The 24,710-nt window shown below is 38.1% G+C and overlaps 1 protein-coding gene across 3 annotated transcripts; it reads right to left on the bottom strand.

The window, feature by feature from the left end:
- Positions 1-1,286: 1,286 nt before the first annotated feature.
- On the bottom strand, positions 1,287-24,648 carry INSIG2 (insulin induced gene 2). 3 transcript variants are annotated; one of them, XR_009211940.1, is made up of 7 exons: positions 24,568-24,648; positions 17,473-17,861; positions 10,964-11,088; positions 7,396-7,562; positions 7,110-7,209; positions 5,923-6,019; positions 1,287-4,531 (listed from the first exon to the last, which is right to left on the bottom strand). XR_009211940.1 is itself a non-coding variant. In XM_032145732.2 (6 exons), the coding sequence occupies exons 2-6, from the start codon at positions 17,714-17,716 to the stop codon at positions 5,978-5,980; spliced, it is 678 nt and encodes a 225-aa protein (XP_032001623.1). In that variant the 5' UTR covers positions 17,717-17,861; positions 24,568-24,648; the 3' UTR covers positions 1,292-5,977. The 3 variants fall into 3 exon arrangements, 2 of the variants coding, with proteins under 2 accessions (XP_032001623.1, XP_058290395.1); XM_032145732.2 differs by having other exon boundaries at positions 1,292-6,019; XM_058434412.1 differs by lacking the exon at positions 17,473-17,861 and having other exon boundaries at positions 1,292-6,019; positions 24,568-24,586.
- Positions 24,649-24,710: the final 62 nt, after the last annotated feature.

Here is a 24,710-nt window from a genome sequence, read left to right as displayed (position 1 = left end):
GCAGCCAGTCTGGCCAACCCTTCTACACTTCTCCTACTTGCCAACCTTGGACCAGGCAGAGACAGCATGGTATCTACCCCATGATGTAAGTGTTAAGTGTGGACAGTCTCAAGAGGCATGGCGATGTGCCCAAGGCAAACCAGGGGCACTCACATCTGGAGATCAGCTGGTGGCAGGCTCATCCCATCCTTCCCTGCAATGGCTCTTTAGAAGTGCTTAGAACTTTAGAAGAGCAATTAATATCCTTAGAAAAATACAAGAATGGCAATATACTTCCATTTCAAAGTACAGTAATCTTAGAAATTAAAATTGTTATCAATAAAATTAAAAACTCAACTGACGGGCTGAATGGATGGATACAGCTGAAGAGCAACTCACTGAGCTGGAACAACAGTTATGTAATTCTTCTAGAAGGTAACACAACAGAGAAAAGCTAAGGCCTATATAAAAAAACAGAAACAGAAGGTCAAATATGTCAAGAATAGAGGACTTTTAGAAGAAAAGAATAGAGAAAGTGAAAAAAGGAACACTAACAGCAAATATAGAAGTAAATTTCCCAGAATTCAAAAGATGTATCTGACTGAACATGATTAACAGAGACTCACTCCTAAACATATTGTAGTAAAATTTCAGAACACCTAGGATGATAAATATCTAAAATAAATAAATACTCAAGCCTGTAATTCCAGCACTTTGGGAGGCTGAGGCGGGTGGATCACCTGAGGTCAGGAGTTCAAGACCAGCCTAGCCAACATGGTAAAACTCCGTCTCTACTAAAAATACAAAACTTAGCCGGGCGTGGTGGTGAGTGCCTGTAATCCCGGCTACTGGGGAGGCTGAGGCAGGAGAAATGCTTGAACCCGGGAGGCGGAGGTTGCAGTGAGCCGAGATCGTGCCACTGCACTCCAGCCTGGGTGACAGAGTAAGACCTTGTCTCAAAAAAACTAAATAAAAACAAATAAATAAAAGAGGGGGAAAGGGATTCTAATTAAAATCCCAATACAGTCAAGGCACTGAGATAAGTACCTGCTCAAATGGTCAAAAGGAGTATAGATGACACCCTTCCTTCCCACCTGACCTTTGAGATCACTCCAGGTAACATCAATACCAACATCAAAATCTGTTCACCCACGCATTGGACCTCTACTCCACTGCTGTTCATCTCTACCCACTTCAGTGAACTATGTAAATACAGTTGTTTAGATCACTCCTTGGACCTTATCAAGATCTGGAAATGTTCCACTACATTCCTCTCTGCTTACAAACCCCAAACCTACCACCCTTACCCTTAAACTGGATTTTTAATCTCAACACTTGCAATCATTTGACTTCACCCTACTTCCTCATGCCATCGGGTGAGCACTGCTGATTCAACTTCCTTCCCCAATTTGCCTGGATCCCATGATAACGTCTGTGGATATTTCACTGGGAGCCTCTATTAATTTTTCACGTATCCTTGTGCCATGCCTACCAGTGAATTATCAGCTACAATCAATGTATTTCATCACGACAGGTCTACACTCCTGGGCTGCTGAGCCCACTAAGACGTGGCATAACAGTATCAATTGGCTCTACTGCAAATATCTGACCTCTATCCTCACATGGATCTTTGATGGCCTCGAAACTGTCTGGCAATTCTTTCTTCATCTTTAGTCAGTTACTATGTCCATTCTTCATAGACATTGTCCAAATATCTATCATTCTTTCAAAGTTCCCTAGTTGCCCCAGATCCCCTCACTCCCAATAAAAGACTCAGTATATAATCAGGCTTTTATTTTGTGAGCTATTTTATTAGTATACAGGGAGGTATTTTATATGTTAAGAAACAGCAGCAGATTAGAAAAACATTTTCAATGTAAAACAACACCTTCTCTTTTATCATCAGGATTAATTCATCCTTCCAATTGTACTTCATTGTACCAATTACTCTCTGCCTGAAACTTCCTCCTACCGTGGCTTCATCCCATCACTCTTTTGCTTTTCCTTTTTTTTTTTTTTGAGACTAAGTCTCACTCTGTCTCCAGGCTGGAGTGCAGTGGCACAATCTCGGCTCACTGAAACCTCCGCCTCCCGGGTTCAAGTGATTCTCCTGCCTCAGCCTCCCGAGTAGCTGGCACTACAGGTGCCCGCCACCATGCCCGGCTAATTTTTGTATTTTTAGTAGAGACAGGGTTTCACAATGTCGGCCAGGATGGTCTTGATCTCTTGACCTCGTGATCCACCTGCCTCGGCCTCCCAAAGTGCTGGGATGACAGGTGTGAGCTTTCCTCCTACTCTTGATCGCTCTTCTCTTTTCACCATAACATGCTCCCTATGTGATTTCATCCACTCCTAAGGCATCATTTATTATGGTCACATGCTGATGACTCCACATTTACATCCTACAGCCCAGACTCAAATATCCAAGTGTTTATGATACCTTTATCAGATGTGCCCTACATAACTCAACCTCAACATATCAAACCAAACTTGTTAACTTTACCCATTCACCTGCTTCTCTACATTCTCTTTTAGTTTATGGAAATATCATCCACCTAGTTTCTCAAAATAAAAATATGAACTTACCACTGACTCCGCCTCATCCTTAACCTTCACACCCAAGTCGCCAAGTTCAGGTGATTTCATTCCAAAATGTGCCCCTCATTCTTCATTTCCAATGTTACTACCCATCTCATCTCTCTCACCTGGACTCTACCCCTTATTTTATGCATAACCACACCAGTGAGTGGCAACCTGGGTTGCACATCAGAATCACCTGGGGAACTTTTAAAAATCCTAATGCTGAGGGCATACCCCAAACTAATTATATCAGAGTCTCTGGGGGTGGAATCCAGACACTAGAATTTTCTATAGGTCCCCATGTGATTCCAATATGCAGGCACATTTAAGAATTTTCCAGAATTGAAAACATGAGCCCACACATTGAAAGTATACACCAAATACCAAGCAAAAAAATAATAACAAATCTACAACTAGTCAAATCATAATGAAGCTGAAAAACGTTAGAGGACAGAGAGAAAATCATGCAAATATCCTAGAGTGAAAAGATAGATTATCTACAAAGGAAAGAAAATTACAGTAATGGCAGACTTATCTGTAACATTAGGTGACAGAAGACAATGAGTTAAAAATCTTCAAAGGGCTGAGGGAGGGAAAAAAACTATGAACCCAGAATTCTACAGCCTGCTAAATTATTCTTCAAGAATGAAACAGACCTTTTCAGACACACAAAGCTAAGACTCTACTACTCAGACCATCACTGGAAGAATTACCTTACACAGAATATACTTCATTATAAAGGTAAGTGAGCCAATAGGATTACAGAAGTATGTATTGGTATTAACCAAGTCTGGCTTCTGCCTGGAAAATACAAGATATATGAAACATATGCATCATTGAGAGGTCCCAACGGCCTTAAAGAAGGTAAAACAGCTCAGTGCAAATAAATAAATTTTACATTAAAAGTTTTAGCAGGGCTCTGGCTAATTTGAATTGTTTTCTCGCACTTTTGTAGAATTTATCCCCAGTTTTCAACTGTGCAAATTTCCATAACTTGAAATAATAAAAGAAAGCACTGCCAATCTAGCAATGTTAAAAAATGTTTCCCATTTTCTTTCATTGAAAAAAATAGGTTCTATACATTTATATATTTATCAAAATATCACAATTTTATTTTTTTGCTATAATTATCTTATTTTCTAGATGATCTAAAAATAATTTAAGAACACCAACGATAATCATTCAATCTCACCAATACTATATACAGTTGACCCTTGAACAACATGGTTTTCAACTGTATGGGTCCACTAATAACACAAATTTTCTTCCACCCCTGCAACAGCAAGACCAACCCCTCCTCCTCCTCCTCAGCCTACTACGCAACATGAAGATAGTATGAGTGAAGACTTTTATGATGGTCCACCTCCACTTAATGAAGAGTAAATACATTTTCTTTTCCTTAGCTTACATTATTGTAAGAAAACAGTATATAATATATATACCATACACAATATGTGTTAATCAACTGTTTCTTATTGGTAAGGCTTCCCATCAAGAGTAGGCTATTAGTAGTTAAGTTTTGGAGGAGTCAAAAGTTATACATGGATTTTCAACTATGTTGGGGAGTGGTGCCCCTAACTCCCGTTGTTCAAGGGTCAACTATATTTAGCTTCATCATTTCTTGGTAACTTCAACCACAGTAATTTCATTAGATTAATCCACAGTACCATATTCTAAGACTTACCACAAAGAAGAAAAACAGACTCTTAACCCAGATGATAATTACATATTTAATACATGTTGCTTTTAATAGCAATTTTTAAAGTAAACACATCATAGAACTTATAACTTATTAAAGATTTTATAGTGCTTACAAAGTTGATTCTAAAAAATATACCTTATTTGTTCTAAATGAATAACATTATCTGGAAGATATAATAATAAATTATAGTAGTATGTTTTCCACCACGACAGTTAAGATTGTGTACACATATTCAATATGAAATCCTCTTAGGATTTTCACTCCTTCAGCCTGAAAACATAAAAGCAGATTAAAGTTTGGCATACAAGATCTCAGTCTGATAGTAATTGTTTTAAAACTCAAAGTGTAAAAATATCTACTTGACATTCTAGGAAAGCATGGCCACATGCACAGACACGTTCTCTCACTCACTCCAACGCACATGCGTGCACACATACACACACCCCAGAGTACTCAGAAGATCTTGCCCTTGTGGATCAGACAACTGCCATCAATTTCAAAAACTAATGGAAAAAATTAGCTAAGAATATGTTTAAACCATACTTAAGAGGTGCTGGTTGCCATCAAGATCTTTAACATGCAGAGAATGCCATCTCAATACATTCTTAAACAGACTTGAACTATTCACTAATGGATACACGAATACATAAGAAATTGTGTATTCATCTACTCCCCAGACTGCATGTAAGATGAAAAACTAGGCATTCCACTAACAATGAGTCATATGACTGAACCCAGCTAAAGCTACAGTGGTTTGCTTCATAGAACCCAATAGATGACAGAACCCAACAGAATTAGAAACTTCACTGTGATCTGTTTGGAGTTTCCTATATGCTCCATGTGCAAAAGCAATGAGATTCTGTATTGCTGATGACAGCTAGTATCACTTTGCACTTTTGTGGCACTGCAAGAGGTCACTGTATTTCCAAAACATGTATTTATTCTAATTAAATCCTCTAATGGTCCTTACTTTTAATTATATATACTGTTCCAAATTTAGAACCAATACAATTTAATGCTAATGACCTCTTCTGCTCATCACATATACTTCCAGTAAAATCTGTCAAAACAGAAAATTACTCTTTGGGCTGTCTCCAGTAATGCAGGTTTGAAACCAGAAGTTCATTTTCACCCTGTATCAAAACACTCCAAACTCTATGAAACAACATTAAATTAGAAACTAACCACAAATTAGGGCACTCATAACTCATACTGCTGTGATTAGAAAAATAAAAAGGCACAACAGTAAGCTAAAGAGAAAATACCAGCTCCCCATATGCTTTTTGTTTGTTTGTTTGTTTTTGGCTTTCCTCTTATTTTATTTCACTAAGTTTACAAATTGTTCAAAGCATTCTTATACTCTGCACGACAGGAACAATATTTTGGCACATTAACATTGTGATACAATGTATGGCATGTTTAAAAAATTAATTTAAAAATTTCATCTATTAATCAACACTTTTTAATGTAGTACATATATATCTTACAGTTATTTAAGTCAAATACGTAAAGGTTTGCAACTGATTTACAGATGAAGCAATCACAGATTGCAGTAATATGTGTGTGTATATATATATTTATCCATATGTACACACACGCCAATCAAGGGGAAAACTGCATCCTGGCAATTTTACAGTCTGAAGTTTTGTTTGTATATCTACCATTTCACATCCTTTTCATCTTGTTTTTCTGTACAAAAGATATTTTTTGCCTTCTTCAGTCCTGATGAGATTTTTCTGTGATAACTTTACATTCGTACTGCAAAAATTAAAAGGTTAAAAGGTTAACAGATTAAGATTTCTTTTGAATAGCAACTTCCAAATAAACTGAAAAGCTCTAAAAATGAACGTTTTATTACTATGTGCCCATTTATTCCTCAAATAATCCAAGAGTTACATAATTACTATGATTAAATGACAAATGTGACAGGGAAAAAATAATTCACATTCTGGAAGTGAAAAAGCCACAGCCAAAAGCAGGAGAAAGATGAGATTTCTGCATTACAAGCAAATAGTGGCAGTATATGATTTAGAATTTAGATCAATCTTTTAATATTGAAAGGAAGCAAAGCAGATTTCTTTGAGTACTCAATAAGGCAAATTAGCAAAGAATAGTTCATGAACTTAAGGATAGGGCTGTTGTGGTGAACTCAGATCACTGTATTTTCAAATTACTATATGATATAAAGGAAAAAATCTATTACATTAACAAAAGCTTCCAGTCAAAACAGTATTTTTAAAGTACAGCTATAAAAATGTACACCCACAATTCAAAATAAAGGAAACCAATAGGGTAAGATAATTGGTTGGCTATTTTACCAAAAATACAGCAAAGTAAATCACTCAATTCTCCTAACCTGGCTAAAAAGGTAAAAGTGACAGCATTTATTCATAAAACTGCTGTGGCCTCTGAACGTCACTCCCCAACCTTTTCCTTCATAACTAAAATGATCAAACGTCTTGATTTGTTAGAGATGGTCCTAATGTATACCTATTGTAGCAACACACTTATCAATAGTGATCTTTTTAACTTTTAAAACTGTCCTTTTTTGATATAGTGGAAACCTGTAGATTAGTTTTTTAAAAACCACTAATATCCCCCATATGGTCAATAAATCATATTGCCCTATCCATAACACATTTTGAGCTTTTCTCTCCAGTGGCTCCTCAACTTTTAAAACACCTGTGATTAAATTCTTCCAAATGACTTATTTCAATGGAAGTGCAAAAAAGCAATCAAAGAATGTTGTCTTCACAAATTGCTTTCCCTTAAAGGACTACCTTTTAGAGAAAACTTGTCATTTGTCATACATCTCATTCAGAAAAGTGATTAATAAGCATCAGCTTACCATTGCCAGTTGTCGACCAATGTTTCCCATTGTTATGCCTCCAGCAAAAAATATACATGGTAACCAAGAACGAACATAGAGGAAATCTGGAGATGTATATCTAGAATAACAGACATGTCTTTAATACCCACAGAGGAACTGCAATGACACTTAAGATAATTACAATGAAAATAAACTACTCTGTAGATTAAACTGGCTAACCTCATTTCATAATCTCAATTCTGAAAGCAGTTATCATTTACTTATCTAGCAAACAAGCACCAAAAATTGAAGGATTAATACTTACTGATAAACACCATTATATACTAGCAATTGGGTGACCACAGTTGCCAAGAAGGCGATTCCTACTCCAAGGCCAAAACCACTTCTAGATCTATCAAAAGTCCACCACAGTCCAATGGATAGTGCAGCCAGTGTAAGAGACAACTGTATGTTGTTATCAAAATCCACTTTCTGAGATCAGTGTTAAGAAGTCATCTTAAAACTTGTAACCAAATAATATCACCTGTTCATTTTTCTAAATAAGAGATGCCTCTGTTGAGAAGGGAATTAGTTGCTTCTACTCAAGTACATTCAGTCTCTTAGTACAATGTATGAAGCTAGGTGGGATTAAAACTGTCTCCGGTATTTACCCAATACCAGATACACAAAAGACATTAATCAATAGATCCTACCAACTGTAACCCCTCCAAAACAAAAAAACAAAAAGAACAGTCTACATACATTCCCAATTATAAGGCTTTACCCATTATTTAAGAAATGCTTTCTTTGCTAAAAATGTAACTGGATGCCTCAGAACACAAGTATCGCTAAAGGAACACACTTTTGCAAAAAATGAAACCAATATTACTTCTCCAACAGGTTTAGAATTACTTGAGAATCATACAGGAACTTGAAAATAGAAGAGTTGACAGCTATTTAACAGGGTACCACATTCTCTCTATGATTTACTGACAGACACATTTTATAATAATGCAGTTCCGAAACAAGAGTACCAAGGACACAGTATCCCTTTCTATTATGTCAACTGTTCTAGTTTTAATTTGTTGAGTATAAAGCCTTGAAGTGAACATTATCTTACAACCTGCCAAGCTATTTTGGTGCCTGAGACTTTCTGGTATAGGACAGTTTGCTCAAATGATACTTTATTTTCATCACCTACTTAAGCATCTATTCACAAATGTATGGCCCTTTTCTACACCAAAATCTCTGGGTAAAATTAAGCTTTACAAATTCAGTTTTCTCATCTCTTTGCTAGAGGATTACACTAAAGGAATTAATTTCAAGTGTCATTAAAAGGGCATTATCTATGTCCCAAAGGCCACATCTTGGCTCTATAACCAGCTACTGGGGAAGGCAGGGGAGGTTTGGGAGAACACATATCACCAAACTGACCATGCTGCAAGTATAGAGAAGTCCAAAAAAAAAAAAATGCATACAAAGCCATTTTCCACTTCCTTTAACACTCTTTTTCACCATTTCCCCACCCCTACCAAGCAAGTATCCTAAACACCCAGCTTGCTTATTTCTCAGAATCTCAGGACTATCGTGGACACCTCTCATGGTCCTTCCTTGTAAAGGCTTGATCTAAAAAGAAACCTACAGTTCATATGGGTATGCTTCTGGAAAAGCTTTTCTTATTCTTTTGCTGTCATTATACTTAAAGTTCAAAGAAAAGGTTTAGAGCTCTGATTTCCCTATGAAATAAACACTCATGTAAAGAGTGGGATTTGGTATTAAATGAGTTTCATGTTTGCTAACTAAACTTAATTAAAAGTCACAGCGAAGTAAGGAGGCTTCCAGAGTAAATAGATATATCAATCTTAAAATAGTGCCATATGGGCCAGGTGCGGTGGCTCATGCCTGTAATCCCAGCACTTTGAGAGACCGAGGCGGGCGAATCACAAGGTCAGGAGATCGAGACCACCCTGGCTAACACGGTGAAATCCCATCTCTACTAAAAATACAGAAAAATTCACCGGGTGTGGTGGCAGGTGCCTGTAGTCCCAGCTACTCGGGAGGCTGAGGCAGGAGAATGGCGTGAACCCAGGAGGCGAAGCTTGCAGTGAGCCGAGATTGTGCCACTGCATTCCAGCGCGGGCAACAGAGCAAGACTCCATCTCAAAAAATAAAAAAATAGTGCCATATGATTTTGTAATGTCTAAGTAACCTAATATTAGAAGTGTATGCTATAAATTTAGTAAAGCTTTTGGACTTAAAGGACAATAGTATATCTAAGATTGCTATATTTAAGTATTTCATTGAGAAAGAGAGTGAACAAAAGCAAAGAATTTAAACTTATTAAGTTTTTAAAATTTCAGAAAAGGCCTTTTAAATTTCTCTACTTAAAAACAAAAATCAAAGTGGAAATGTCTGAGAGAAAAAGATCTAATCCACCAGACAGAGAGGAACTGACACGGTTATGAGGCTCCTGGGTAGGAAAATGAGATGTTTCTACACTTTAGTCAGGCTGTCTCGGGTCTGTTCTCAGCTCTGCTGCAATGTCGCAGTATAAATAACTTAGTAAATTACCTAACCTCTCTAGCTTCCGTTTGTTTTATTATCTTTACAAAGGAAATGTGGAACTACGTGATTTCTAAGTTCTCTTCTAGATATAATAGTATATGATTTTATCTTTTTAAGCCCTCCTGACCACTAGATTTTTTATAAAATCTTAAATCTCAAAAAGTTCACCAAAATAAACATGTGGAAATGTCCTCAACACAAAAGGAAATTAAAAATAGTAACAGCCACTAAGGGACTTCCAAATTCACAGACCTGCAACAGCCAGCACAACTGTGCAGAGGAAGGCAGGTGTGTTTTCAGAATCTAGGACCTTGCTCTTTTCTATGGTTTCTGCCCCCAAGCTTATCCAAAACACCTCACTACTTTTTGTGAAAGACACAGGGATCTACTTGACACATGACCTACCCTCTCTCTCCAGCTAGCTAACTCTGCCAGCCCCGAGTCCAGTGCAGAGTTATAAGAGCAAACTTTTGGCAGCCTGAGTCACACTTCTTGCTTTTCCAAGTACCCAAGGCTCCTGCCACCTTCATTGTCTAAACCACATCTCCTAGAAAAAGACAGGAATAGCATTTCCTAGTTCCTCTTCTACCAAGGAAAGTCAGAACGAATGAGGAGGAAGTAGAAGAGAGGAAATAAGGAGGATGACAGGAGGAAAATCTTATGAGGGCAAACATTTTTTTCTGGACACAGAAGGTAGAAAGGAGAAGGGGAATAGGGGCTACCTGAGACACTGTAAAAATACTCATTAACCACTAAATAAAATGTCTGAATATTCAAACAATAAAACTTTAAAACTACGTATTAGGGAAGAAACTTATTTTTGGCCAAGGTCTAAGTTGGTATTTCTACTTATGCCGTTTACGTGGTTTGTCGGTATTGATTAAAACCAATGCGTCTACCTTTAAAAAAAAAATAGCTTCTTTAAGAAAAACAAAAGACAAAATAGCACCTGAAGCTACATGTCCTTATTAGCAAGTCTTAACAAAGAAAGAGAGGAAAAAACTCCTCTGAAAATGTACCTGTTCCATTTTTGGATTAACTACACAAAAGTAATTAAGTAACCAAATTTAAGAAAAACAAGTAAAGTTTTTAAATTTGCAAAGTTTCTAAGTGATAGTGAAAAATACGAACTGAAATGAAAGGCTATAACCCCACTTTATAATTGCACAGCTGCTACACTGATGTTTCAACAATATGGTTCACATTCTTCTTCTGACTAAGTGGGCATATCATAATTCAACAACAGTGAATTTGTAAGGGGCTGTTTAACCTTTGGTTTGTTGGAAGCTGCTTTGTTATTATGCATTTCATTACAGAGTAAAGGATACAGCACTGGCATGATTTATACCAACAAAGACTGCTACACACCGCATTACACTGGACCACTCTCTTTTAAATTTATGTGGTTCTCCTAGATGTCTGTCAATGCAGGGGTATAATAACCCAATCACAGCTGTGGGGAAAAAAGAAAAAAATTAAGTTACCTCCAATGTTATACTGGCAACACTTAAGCTAAAAGAATCACTACAACCACCACAAGCATTTTAAAGATTCTTAAAAAAAACAAACGAGTTATTTCACATCAATCACCGATATTTTTTAACTTACCTTCCAAAAGAAATGAAATGAGGATAACACCAATGAAGAAAGTATTGCAAATGATTACCACAACATTCTAAATTATAATCAACAAAATACTCTTCAAATGTATGATTCACAATTTAGCAGCCTGGACTAAATGATTCATGCTACTTTTCTACTACTGATACCTACGAGACCTGAAAAGTATCAAACCAGTTAGCAGTTAAGTAATGTTCTCTCTAAACTCCAAACCATAAAATATGTATTATATGCCACAAATCTAAAGAGAATCTAGAAGCATAAAAGTATACAACAAGCTCATCATACACACAGTGTTCTGAAGGTTCTGGCTGGCCTCTTACGTAGATCAGTCTCGCCCCTACCAGCTTCCTGTCTTAGTCTTCCGCATCTAGCACCTTTTACTGACACTCCTTTCCCCTCTAGCCCTTTAATGAGGCTGTAGGTCATATTGTCAAAGCAGGAAAACTCAACAGAAATCTACAGGTAAGACTCATTCTGCACATAGAAACAATGGAGGAAACAAAGTGTAGAGTAGAGGTATTTAAAATTTTCAGTTAAATTTTAAGTGCACTGTTAGAAGAAGAAATCATCTTAGTACTTCTCTTAGTTTTGGAAAGAACACCTTGAATGTTGTGTCATTAATTATATATAACTGTATATAAAATGTCAATAATTGAGTCCCAAAATATTCTCATCCCTTTCTTAAATATTTCTCAAACCTCAACATTTTATTCATTTAGTGGGAAAGAATTTTAAGTGCTAAATTAGTTATTAAAAAGACTATTTAATGAAAACATTCTAATCTTCCTAAAAACAGGATGATTATGTTGTGCCATTCTGGCAATAAAGACACTACTGTCACATCAGTTGAAAAGCATGTTTAAAGTATCCAATACCACTTAAGAGGAATCATGAAATTACAATGCCAAAATCTAAGTGCCTGAGGGAAAAGAGGCCCTCCCCCTACTCAGTATTAGCTAGCTATATCTCACAGGCAATGCATTCACTCTTCGAAGAAAAACAGAAACCAATTAGTATCAAAAATCACAGCCTAGCAGACCAATGGTGCAGCATTTGAAAAAGGCTGTGTGACCACCCTTCTATCTCAAGATGAGATGCTGCAACACTGTATGCATTTTCTAGTCCACAGCTCTTTTGAGTTAGGCATTTGCTGAGTATAGATGGCTCACAGAACATCAAGAGATTAAGAACATATCTCGGCAATGCAGAGCTCCAATAACTATTAGTAAATCTAGAAGTTTCACACTATATTCCTATTTAAAAGACTGCTCCAAAATCCTGAAAAGATTAACTGACAGGATTTTAAAATTTCTATACAAATAAAACGGCAACAAGCATCCATAATAGTTGAAATGTAATTAAACGAATATCACCTCTTTTTTTCTCAAGGGGTCATAAAACTAACAGCTCATTTGTCACCCCCGTCCTCCCACCATATATATCCTCCCTTTGCCTGTTGCTGAGTAAAGTCAACTAAGAGCAGACATTCCAAGTCAATTTTCCTGAGCAACTGATGCCTAGGTAAAGAATTATTACATAGAGAATACTGACATGTATGTGCAAAGATATAAATAAGTAAAATTGACTATATTTTTATGTATGTGATGTCAGACTTGCAAGTGAGAGACAACTGAGGAGAGAAAGCAAAAACACAAAAAGAAATTTAAACTGCCACACTGCCAACCCTGGGATTTGCCAATAAAAATCAAATCCATTGAGTATGCATGGTTCTCAGTTGCTCACTGAGAGGGAGAATTTGAAGAAGCTTGTCACTTCCCATTAAATGTCTTCTTCCTTTCCTTTAAGTAAAGGCATGGCAGAGTCTGATAGCAATATATACAACACTGTGAGTTTCCACTGTTTGAGAGCTCGACAGAATATGTCTGGGCCTCTTTTCCTCTTCCTGTACTTTTTTAAAAAAAAAAAAAAAACAAGAAAGACTGTTAAAATCATGCGTGTGTTAAAATCATATGCAAAAACAGTCCTGCTTATAAATCAAATGGTTCTCTGATGCAAAAATCACATTTCTTGTGATATCTTTAAGTTATTTCCCAGTGACTAGCTACAGTCTACCAAAGCTAAACACTAAAGAAGTTTGTAAAACATCAGTAGTGAGTCATCTCTTTTTTATGGGAGTGTGCTTAAATGCAGGGAGGCACTAAAAGGAACATAGTTAAAGCCAGACATTTTGTAAGAAAACAGGAACTGAATAAACGAAAACACTCCATGAGGTATACTTCGATGGAAAACTACAAGATAATATTTTCCTTCAACAAATACTTAAGCCCTGACAATATGTCTGGTTCTTGGTATTTGCTGGAGATTTAAAAAGGTAAGGCCAGGCGTGGTGGCTCACACCTGTAATCACAGCACTTTGAAAGGCCGAGGCAGGCGAATCACGAGGTCAGGAGTTTGAGACCAGCCTGGCCAACATGGTGAAAACCTGTCTCCACTAAAAATACAAAAAAATAGCTGGACGTAGTGGCAGGCGCCTGTAATCCCAGCTACTCGGAAGGCTGAGTGAGGCAGGAGAATGGTTTGAAGCTGGGAGGTGGAGGTTGCAGTAAGCCGAGATAGCGCCACTGCACTCCAGCCCAAGTGACTGAGTGAGACTCAGTCTCAAAAAAAAAAAAAAGGCAAAAGAGTAAGACATGATTCCAATTGCAAAGTGACCACAAAAACAATTAAATACAATCCTGCATTAACGGCAGCTGACAGGACAGAGGGGTCCCAGGCTTCTCCTTGCCTGTGCTAGGGGAAGGCAAGCTGCTGGGCTGTCAGAAAAGTTTCACAGAAAGAGGTGACCCTTGAGACAGGAGCATTCAGCAGTAAATGGCGCAGAAATAGTGCTCTCATTAAAGGGAGGTGACTGAGGACAATCATGGACAACTGGAAACTGCTGGTATTACGAGGAAGCTGTAAGCTTCAGACACAAAGGGAGCTGCAGGGTTCAGAAAGACTCTGAAGAAGATAAAAGCAGTCAAGGGCCATATTATAAAGACTTTACCCTGCAGACAATGCGCAATCAGGAAAACAATGTCCTCACTGTTGTACCAGAGACAGGCCATCTTCTTAGTAGTGAGGGTACCACACAAGGGGGCTGAGAAAAGGGTGGGTGCAAAACTAGAGGCAGGAAGAGAAAAAAGACTTTAAGCATAGCCATTGAGGGATGGACCAAGAAAGAGACAGAGGAAAGATGTAAAACTTGGAAACAGGATGTAGAAAGGGAGAGAAAGCAAGGAATCTTACAAGGCTCTACAGGAATAGGGCAATGGACTGCACAACTAAACAGGAAAGATTTTTCTTTTCTTTTCACATTAGATATTATTTTCATACGTTTGGACACAACCAGGCTACTTGTGATTTTTGAGGCAACTTCTCTACTTATTTTATCCACACAAGTTGTCTTTTTCTATTTATTCTTTAGAAAGATTTCTTTGTGGCTCTCGATAATGCTGAAAAGATTTCTAATTCCAATTCTGGTGCATGGCATACATAAGGAAGCTAACTTGTAACATCAGCATTATCAAACTAAAAATATGGAATTAAGAAAAAAAAGTCATCAAAATTAGTTTACCAAAGTTCTCTATTAGTTGTCCCACCAGAACCACCACTAGCAAATTTTCCAGGATTGTGCTATAGAGAAAGGTGGCAAATAACAAGGAGCACTTTCTACACACAGAAGGCGGTGATTCTGGAGCCCCTCCAAAAGGTAGCTGCTCTATCTATGAATGTTAGTTGAACAGGAAAATCAAAGGAAGATTATCAGTTTTTCTGACTTAAGATGGTAAGACCCTAGCGAGGTCTTGAAAATCCACGCCAACACATATACACAAAAACATATGCATATTACATACACACACAAACTCAAACACACTATGTTTCTTAAATCATTTACTTCTTTTCCCATGATACTTTCCCTAAAATAATGATGCAGGGGATGGCAGAGCAGAGATTTTGCAAGAATCCATTTTCCATCTCTGGCAACTTGGACAAATCTGATATCTTTCACTCTCATCTACTAAACACCATGACTTAACAAAATTGGTAGCAGAATTGGCTGGAATCTAGATTTCCTAATGCCTCTCTACTTTCTTTTGCCCAAGTAGCTTATGGTACAAACTGCTTTCAGAAGAAATACTTAAGCAAGAAATGTAAATGCAAATTCCCCAAATGAAAAGGTATGAGATAAAGTTCGTAAGTGTGACAAACCTAGTGGCTGGGAATAGGAAGGAAAGTAGTGGCTGAACTGTGGTATTAGCATTTGAAATTTTCCTTCCTAAAATGTAAGTTTATGGCAAAAGTGCTGACATTAAAGGGGCAGAAGGACAAGACAGCGGGTGCAGCCCTGTTACTCTTCATAGTGGAGGTACAATGAAACCTCAGTTAAGTTCTCCTGCCCCAGCCCAAATGCACAACACATGCCAGGGAATTCCATCTAGGTCTGGCACCCAGTCTGGAGGCTTGAAAAGAGGCATCCTGAGTAGGGGGGAAGTGTCAGTAGCTTCCTTTTCCCTTCCCCAGCATGTGACATGTGGACCCAGTCACACCACTCACTGGCTCTGGGACCCTGGGCTCACTGGTTTTCTTTCTTCATCTCAGTGAGTGTCCTCATCTCCCCATAACAGGCACAATGCCAAACATCTCTCTCCCAAAGTTGCTCTACAGAACCCTGGGATTACAGTATGTACTTAGCACATTAGCAGACATTCAACAAGCAATAGTTTCCCTTCTCTGACCTTCCCTTTGTTCTATCCTGAAAAGACATGTATGTTCTTCCATGTCCCAAAAAGATTCTACTGGCAGCCAGACTACACCATAGAAGAAAAGAAACAAAGAACTAGAAAAGTTGTTGAGAAAACGTTTTCTCTTCTGAATTTAAATGAAAGAAAAATGCATGAGGACCAGTACATACAGCAGAGAGTGATACAATTTAATTTGTTTTTTATTTGGACTATTTTGCCTTTTCTCTTGGAGAATGATAACCCTGGGGAAACTAAGAATCACTGCCTTCATGACTTCACTTTTAATGTGAATGCTGTAATAGTGAGACATCAGTATATAAACACTGAAGCCTTACTACTACAGTGCCCCTCTAACTGTGCAACAGGATTCTATAATTGTCTAGTAAGTTTCACAAGGCCATTCTAACACTTCTGTAAAGCGCAACCTCACCCTTCAACCTCCAGCTCTTGGATGGAAGCCAAGAAGGACATATATTATGTTGCAAGATATTCATTCATATATGTTAAGTATGAGACACCAAATGGGTATTTAAGAAGCAATTTTCTCCTTCAATCAGAATTATCTTCTACCACATGATTATGGTTTCCTTTTATTACTTTATTATTAAAAACAGTATTAATCTATTGGTCTTGGTCATTAGAAAACACTAAAGTGCTATCCATTGTGGAAGTATGGCAGCAATAAAGTATTGTGAAATGCTCTACTCTATGCATTACACACTGCCCACCACCAAAAAAATATCTAAAGTAACTAATAGGATAATAATTTTAAGCAAAGAGAGTCTACCTTATAGATGTCTTTAAATATTTATTATTCTAAGGTACTTATAAAAACAAGACACCAAGGAAAAAGGCATTTACAAAAATACAACATGAAGCTTTAAACTTTAATTATTCAAGTTTTTATTACTTCAAAAACAAGACCACAGCATACGCATCAAACCCTTAAAACCAAACGGTGGTGTTCGTCATCAAAATAACTTAAAATAACACTTAGATGAGATGGGTTGAAGAAAGAACAAAATTAAGGGGTTAAATGCTTCATCCCTAAGGGAAACAGGATTGTTTTTCAGAATTAAATGTTAAAAGTTTACAGGACAGATAGAAATGAGACAGAAAGGAGTACATACGTTATGAGTCCATTTATATTGCATTCTAGAACAGAGAGAAATAATTTATAGCAACAGAAAGCAGATCAGTGGTAGCCTGAGGCTGGGGGTGGGGAATGGACTGCAAGAGGACATGAGAGACTCTGGAGAGTGATGGAAATGTTCCACAGCTGGATTGGCAGTGGCCATGTGACTATACGCATTTGTCTAAACACATCAAGTTGTTCAATTCAAACAGGTCCAGTGTATTATATCTAAATTATATCTCAATATATTTTAAAAAGGTTTATTGCTCAGACAACGTCCATACTTATTTACCCTATTTCCTTTCTAAGCATTACAGAAACATCCTACACATACCTGAAGCCGTGCCACAGCATGGGGGTACCCACCATGCAGAAGAAAAGATGCTTGCAATCACATCAGGTGGAAAGAGCGTCACATTTCTCTGAATCTGAAGTAAATTTAACACTAATGCAAGAAATACTCCAATAAAAAATAGCACTACTCCTCGAATCATCAAGTTCACACTCTGGCTAGTGACAGATGAAATATATGGGCCACACTTTTTGGGCCCAGGTGACTCTGTCTCTCCTTCTGCCATGGTTTCATAGGTTCAGTAAGCCATTAAAAAAAAAAAAAAAAAAAATGGAAAGGCTTCCCAGCTGAAAAGCTCAACTGTCTGTGAATCAAAGACTGACGCTTCAACAGTACCACATCTTGTCCTAAAGTAGGACCTACCAGAAATCCTGCAAGAGATAAGAAAAAAGAAATTAATGTGTATCTAATACATGATTATTGTAATTTTACTGATTTCAATACTAGTTAATTTAAATGGACAAATAAAATGACAAGCTTGTATACTAATTTATTCAAATTACTAAGTTATTTATTGAATAAGAAAAAGTTTTAAAAGTATTTTTATATTCAAGACATGATAAAAAATAAAGTACTACCCTTACATTTCCTAGGACAGAAAACGTGACCTAAGAGAACTGAAGGTTAGAATCATAGTAGAAACAGCTTGCTCCATCTCTGAGAAAAGCACAACAGGTAATCTGACACTTCCACAACAATCTGGAGGGTAAAACCCTGCTCTCTGTTTCTTCTCCCTAAATCTCTAAGCCTATCAGTTACAACAGTGTATTTTATATTTTACAGATAAGCATATTCTGACTGAAGACGCTGTATTTTTTGCAATAAAATGTGACTTGCTTACAAGGACAACCTCCACAGAAGAACAAAATAACCTGCTTTAATGTTTATTATTTGGTTATCTGCACAAAAACGTTCTACAAAACCAGACCACCACGCACACACCTACATATACACCAAACACAGAAACCAGACCTGACTCACTCTCCCCAGGGGCACAACTGTATCCCACTCCTGCCTCAACAGTCTGCCCTTGTTGCAATCACAGAAGCGATGGTAAGAAAGCTGGAGGACAAAGCAAAAGAAAGGAAGTGAAGAAAATGAGGAACAATCAATCTAATGGCTAGATTCTAAGGAGTTTTATCTGCTTGGTCTCTGACTCCTAAAACCTAAAACTTTGCTACTACAATCAGTCTAGGTATTTGTTCATTCCTCTAACCAAAGTGATCTTTCCTTTTGGGGCTTTCTATGTGCTGTTTTAAGTACCTGCCATGTGGTAATTCATTTAATCCTCACAATAACCTTCAGAGGTAAGTGCAATTATTATGTACATTTTATAGGTGACGCAAAAAAGCAAAGAAAGGTTAAGTCGCTTGACCTGGTTCACACCTCCAGTTAAGAGGCCAAGCTGGGATTCAAAACCATGCAGTCTGACTCCAAAGCCCTCATTCTTACCATGATATTCAGTCTCCCAAACTGTCACATATTCGATGTGTTTTCTATGAATACTAACAGTTTTTAAATGGGAAAAATACTACACAGGTAATTTACTTTTATCCCATCCAACAATATATCTTTGGCACTTTCATAAGTTGGTACAGAAATGATATTTCCTTCAATCCAAAAGCAGTTTATTTTAAAAAGTGTAGCACTTATAATGACTACTTTCTAATTAAAGGTATAGTTGCTTTATGGATTGTAAATGTTTTATGAAGGTCTTATTCACTATTATATTAATATCACTGTGCCTATGCACCCAGAACAGTTCCTGTTTAGCCCACAGTGGGAGCTCCACATAATCATATTTGCTTAATTAAATTGGGTTACCTCTTCCTGAATCAAACCATATAGGGTAAAGTAGGCCTTTTTGAGAGCAAACCTAGCTCCTAATCATCACTTAAAATTTATACATTTCCTCTGAGTTTTTCAGTCTCAAACAACCTTTGAATGAATTTTGGAACAAAGCCCTCATGTAAACTGCAGAGAATGGGGCTGAATTACAAATAACTAGTATGAAAATGAGAATATCTGTAAGTACTAGTAACCTCCACAACCTATCAGTTCCATGTGATAAACACTTAGACAATGGGCCTTTTTACTAGGGCTATGCCACATCAAAGCTCTGTGTTCAACATTCAAGAGGAAATTCTGTTCCCAAGCTAGTCCTCACTGACCTACTTAGTCTATAATGTAATTGAACTCTATGGCTTAAAGGACTAAAAAAACTAATCCACAGTATAGCTAATTCATGGGAAAACATACTCTAAATACCAACGGAAAATGCCCTGAAACATCTCCTCCTGACCTGATCCTGCAGACCATTCCTTGCCGTGGAATCCAGGCATATGAGCATGCCGTGCATTCTGGTTGCTTTTAGCAAGGTTCAGTAGCTACAGAACTCTCCGTAGCTACAGAACGCTCCTTCATCATCATCATCGTCATCATCATCATCGTCATCATCATCATCATCTGGTTGCTTTTTTCAAAGGTCTGCAGCTTCACTCCTGAGCCAGCGAGCCCACGAACCCACCAGAAGGAAGAAACTCCAAACACATCTGAACATCAGAAGGAACAAACTCCGGACACACCACCTTTAAGAGCTGTAACACTCACCGCGAGGGTCCGCGGCTTCATTCTTGAAGTCAGTGAGACCAACAACCCACCAATTCCGGACACAATATGCAGTATCAAAACTGAAATTTCACTTCAGGTCTAACTGATTCCAAAACCCATCCCCTTTGCCTCTATACCTTGAATTCCATTCCATCTCAACTGCTCAGACTTCTTTTTCGGCAGATGGTTCTATATAAAAGTGTTTGGTTACTGAAAAGATGGTTAGATGTTGAAATACCATCTCAACTATAATACACTCTCAGATAGTAAGCCAAAACAAGTAGGTGACTATACAATTGCACAAAGACGATGAGAATAAATGCAAAATCACCTTGAAATTTTCTTTAATAGTACTAGATCAAGGTGTAAAAATATGTTTTAAAGTAAAAAGAAAAAATAGCAAACTAACACTCTGTATGAGAACATTAGTTGACTTTTTTTTTTTTTTTGAGATGGAGTCTCACTCTGTTGCCCAGGCTGGAGTGCAGTGGCACGATCTCGGCTCACTGCAAGCTCCCCCTCCCGGGTTTATGCCATTCTCCTGCCTCAGCCTCCCGAGTAGCTGGGACTACAGGCACCCACCACCACGCCTGGCTAATTTTTTTGTTTTTTAGTAGAGACGGGGTTTCACCGTGTTAGCCAGGATGGTCTCCATCTCCTGACCTCGTGATCCACCCGCCTCGGCCTCCCAAAGGGCTAGGATTACAGGCGTGAGCCACCGCACCCGGCCTTTAGTTGCCTCTTTACTTCCCCAGATCCAGTAGACACAGCACGTTGCCCTCAAGTGCTGCTAACAGCTGCTAGAAGATGGGCATACTTTCTGAGTAACCCACATTGAGAGTGTATCATTTGTTTCTGTTTGTGATTTTTCCAAAAGGGAATTAATGGAAAGGGGTATTTTATGTTTAATAGTATTTTTAAAAAGGAAAATAACTTCAGTTTAAAAAAGCTATTTCAGTCATGCTAGCCCCCATCTCACACTGACCAGCATTTGTCAAAGGGCACTGATATTTTAGGCAGGACCATTATTTGCTGTGTGAGACTGTTCTAAGCATTGCAAAACATTTAGCATCCCTGGCTCCCACCCACTAAATGCCCTCCCCTATTTGTGATAACCAAAATTGTCCCCACAATGAGAGCCACTGATTGCTACAGACTTCATTCTATTTCAAGACAGCTGGAGACATTCTGTTTATTTATGTTTTCTACCACAGCTGCTTATTTAACCTTTCCTGGCAGTGCTTGTTTAGTTTCCTACTTCGCCCCAAAAGTTTTCCTTAAAAATAACACATTTGCTTGGTTTATTTGAATGAGATTCAAAAAGCTAATTTTGTAACTACATCATAACACAATAGTATATAATTACTGGTGACAAAAAATAAAAGCTTTAAGAAATAGCAGGGAACTGGGAGATCATCTATTCCAAGGGGTATGAGACCCCCATGCGAAACAAAACAAAAAAGTTGTATATATATGCATTTTTTTCTGGGATGAAAGTTCCATAATTTATATAAAGTACTCAAAAAAGTCCATGATCCAAACAAAGTAAAGAATGAGTAATCTAACAGTTCTCTCACTCTATTAGCAAGGCCAGTGACATGCAAAGTGGTCAGCTGGATTAACAAGAATAAGACAGTACCATCAGTTCTTATTACCACAAACATGTATAGTGAATGCCAGAAAATGACCAGACTCATCAAAGGGATAGAGGCTTCCACAAAACCATTTCACCCCCTACCATGCAACAGTGAAATTCCTTTAAAAGCATGTTTATAATACCAGTTGCACACTAGAGGAGTCAGAGGAGTGGGTTATTTTCAAGGGAAAGTAAGCTCCCTTAGTTTACTTTGAAGTTTGTTTTTCTGATTTTGTACTGATACCATTTAAAACAAAGTGGATCTATATCTTTAAATATTAGTCTTACATTAATGATAAACTTGATCCTCCAAAATTTTTTTTAAAAATCTATATTTGAAAAATTTAGATTACTTGACAAATAATTTGCTGACCAGGGAAAAACTCTCTGGTATAAAGATACTGTTTAAAGCACAATATGTCAATAGATTCTTGAAAACAATCTTGGTTAAATAGGCAGGTGCTGCTAGTTTCCATTTTATAAAATAAAATAGGTTAAGTAACTTTCCAAGATCACAACTGTTACCAGGTAGCACCAGGACTAGGCTCACCCACTCTGACCCCATGTCCAGAGTTCTTCCTGCTTCACCACACTGCTTCCATTCACAAACATGGTACAAAACAATTTAAGTGCCACACAAGAAACCGTTTTTAAAATCATGTTGGTAAACTACTATTAATACCAAAATAATGTTTTCAACAATTCACAAAGAAAAACTTTCCACCAGACTTGAAAAATTCTATGCTGAGCCCTGGCCTAAAATTTCTGGAAAGTACAATACTAAACAAACAGAAAAAAGTTGAAATAATTTGCATAGATCAATGATGAATCATCAATACTGGAAAAACATTATTCCAGGTGTATGGCTGCCTATTAATGGATTGATATTATTACTTTTAGGTTAAAAAAGAGTTATAAGTGATTATGGGCTTTGTGAATAAAAATCAAGGTTCATGTTGGCCACTGAAACAACTTAGAGGCAACAAGCATTTGAAAACAAACACACATACGAAATCTTCTAGTAACCTTAAGAACCTGTTGCATTGTAACAACTGCAACACCCCCTAAAACCAAATGACAAGACCATCCCTCTTCCAATGATTAGCAGTAAAAGAAGTATTTTTACTCCCTCAGATAACCCTGTCTCTTCAGGTGCTTAGGTCATGTAAGCTACTAAATAATAAAGTTAAATTACTACCTCACATATTTTTCATCATATGCTCTCTTAATTAGAACAGCATTCTTGAAATAGAATAAGCACTAACATTAGAAAAAAAGACTTAAATCAATGAAACAGTTTAATTCTCCCTAAATAAAAACACATCTACATGTATCATGGGCTAGAGACGTTAAAAATTTCTAGGAAGAAAAGCAATATTTGCCATATAAACACTGCAACTCTTTCCTCTTGACATTAAAACCCAAACACAGAAACCAGTAAGTTAGCTGCATTTACAGCCCCTTACAGCTTTTAAATGTCACATCTCAGTGCCTAAAAAAGTTACTCCATCGTTTCAAGTTTCTGAGAACAAAGAAAACTGTCTTTAAACTACTGAACTGCATTTTATCCTTTCCTTTTCCGTGTGACCATCTGCAAAAGCAACAGTTGTCAGTTAAACAGACTCAATCTCTTTCCCAAGTGTACATGATTCACAGCTTGGTCACTGTACAGCAGATATGAACTGAGAACTACGACATAACACACAATGACAAAACACAATACTGAGCACAAAGTACAGGGAAAGAATGAAAGAGAGAAAACAGGAAGAGCACACGTCTAATTTTTGTTTTCTTTGAGGCCCCCATTAGTAAGTAGCATTCCCTTCATCCATCTTCATTCAGTGGTTCACTATCAGGGCCAAATCCAAAAGTTACAAAACACCATCTAGCTACTGTTTGGCTGCTTTTATTTTTTCTGCACCAGGACCGGAGCACGCATTCCCCTGCAGTCCTCAGCTCCACCGCAATACTGATACCAAACAGTTCCAGTGGCCCAGCTGCCAAGCCTAACCATTCCTTTTTAAAGCATTTCTTCATCAATCCTACAAAACAGCAAGTTCTTCATGGTATATTTTCCTAGAGCATCTAGCTAATATCATACTTTAACAACTTTTTCCAACGTTAACTGGACATGGGTCATTATCACTTAAGTGTTAGCGCCATTGCCCGCGCCCACTCCCATAATCCACACTGCTTTCCTTCTCCATATTGCCAATCCCCACTAAGCAACCCTAAAATCTAGTAATTATCATCAAATCCACTTCTAGGCCCTGGCAAGAATTCTTTGGCTTTACCGAAACACCTATTCCATAGGTAACCAATTCCAGTCAAAAATGCCAGAGTCTTGCTCCTCAACCCAATGCCCTATCTCTTTAGTGGATTATAAACTTACTACGATAACCTGTCTTCTTTGGATCCAACCCCCGCCCAAGCCTGAGTCTTCTCTCCCAGGCTACAAGTCCCCAAGTCCTGGCAGCTCTATGCTTGACAGCTCGCTGACCTCCACCTCATCAGACCTCTGGGTCCCCCTTCTCGCCGTCCTCCAGCCTTCTTCCCGCTCAGACACTCATCCACTGTCCGGGGAGCCTCCACGCCTCCTATAACCCCTCCTCGATCCCGCAGTCCCCTTCTGGACCTTGCGGACCCCTCTCAGGTAAGCGGAGCCCCTTGCCCTGCAGGCCCATCAGTGGTCCTGGCTCCCCGCACCTGCCACCAGGGTTCCCAGGCTGCAAAAACACAAGTAGTTCTTCTTCCCGGGGGCCACCCTCCTCCTCAGGCCGCTTTTCTCAGCACCACGTCACCCGCGCTTCGCCGGGAGACCCCTAACTCACCCCCGCCTCCGCCATCTTCTGGGACCAGCCCCCGTACCCCCTACCGCCTCTTCCTCCTCCACTCACACAACTCCGCCCGAGCTCCACTGCGCCTGTGCGGCCAACGAGGCCGCGCGCAGGCGATCGGGGCAGAAGAGCTTCCG

This window comes from Hylobates moloch, unplaced genomic scaffold (assembly GCF_009828535.3).
Source record: "Hylobates moloch isolate HMO894 unplaced genomic scaffold, HMol_V3 SCAFFOLD_24, whole genome shotgun sequence".
NCBI classification, from domain to species: domain Eukaryota; kingdom Metazoa; phylum Chordata; class Mammalia; order Primates; family Hylobatidae; genus Hylobates; species Hylobates moloch.
The sequence above is the reverse complement of the archived record's forward strand: the minus strand, read 5'-3'. Positions and strand labels throughout refer to the sequence as shown.

Bases quoted from the DNA above. Each gene is read 5' to 3' on its own strand.
- INSIG2 (XM_032145732.2), bottom strand. From the start codon at position 17,716: ATGGCAGAAGGAGAGACAGAGTCACCTGGGCCCAAAAAGTGTGGCCCA. The intron at 7,563-10,963 runs GTATCCTTTACT...CACTGATCTCAG, and splicing joins GTATAAATCATGCCAGTGCT to AAAGTGGATTTTGATAACAA. The intron at 7,210-7,395 runs GTAAGTATTAAT...CTGTTATTCTAG, and splicing joins GTATATAATGGTGTTTATCA to ATATACATCTCCAGATTTCC.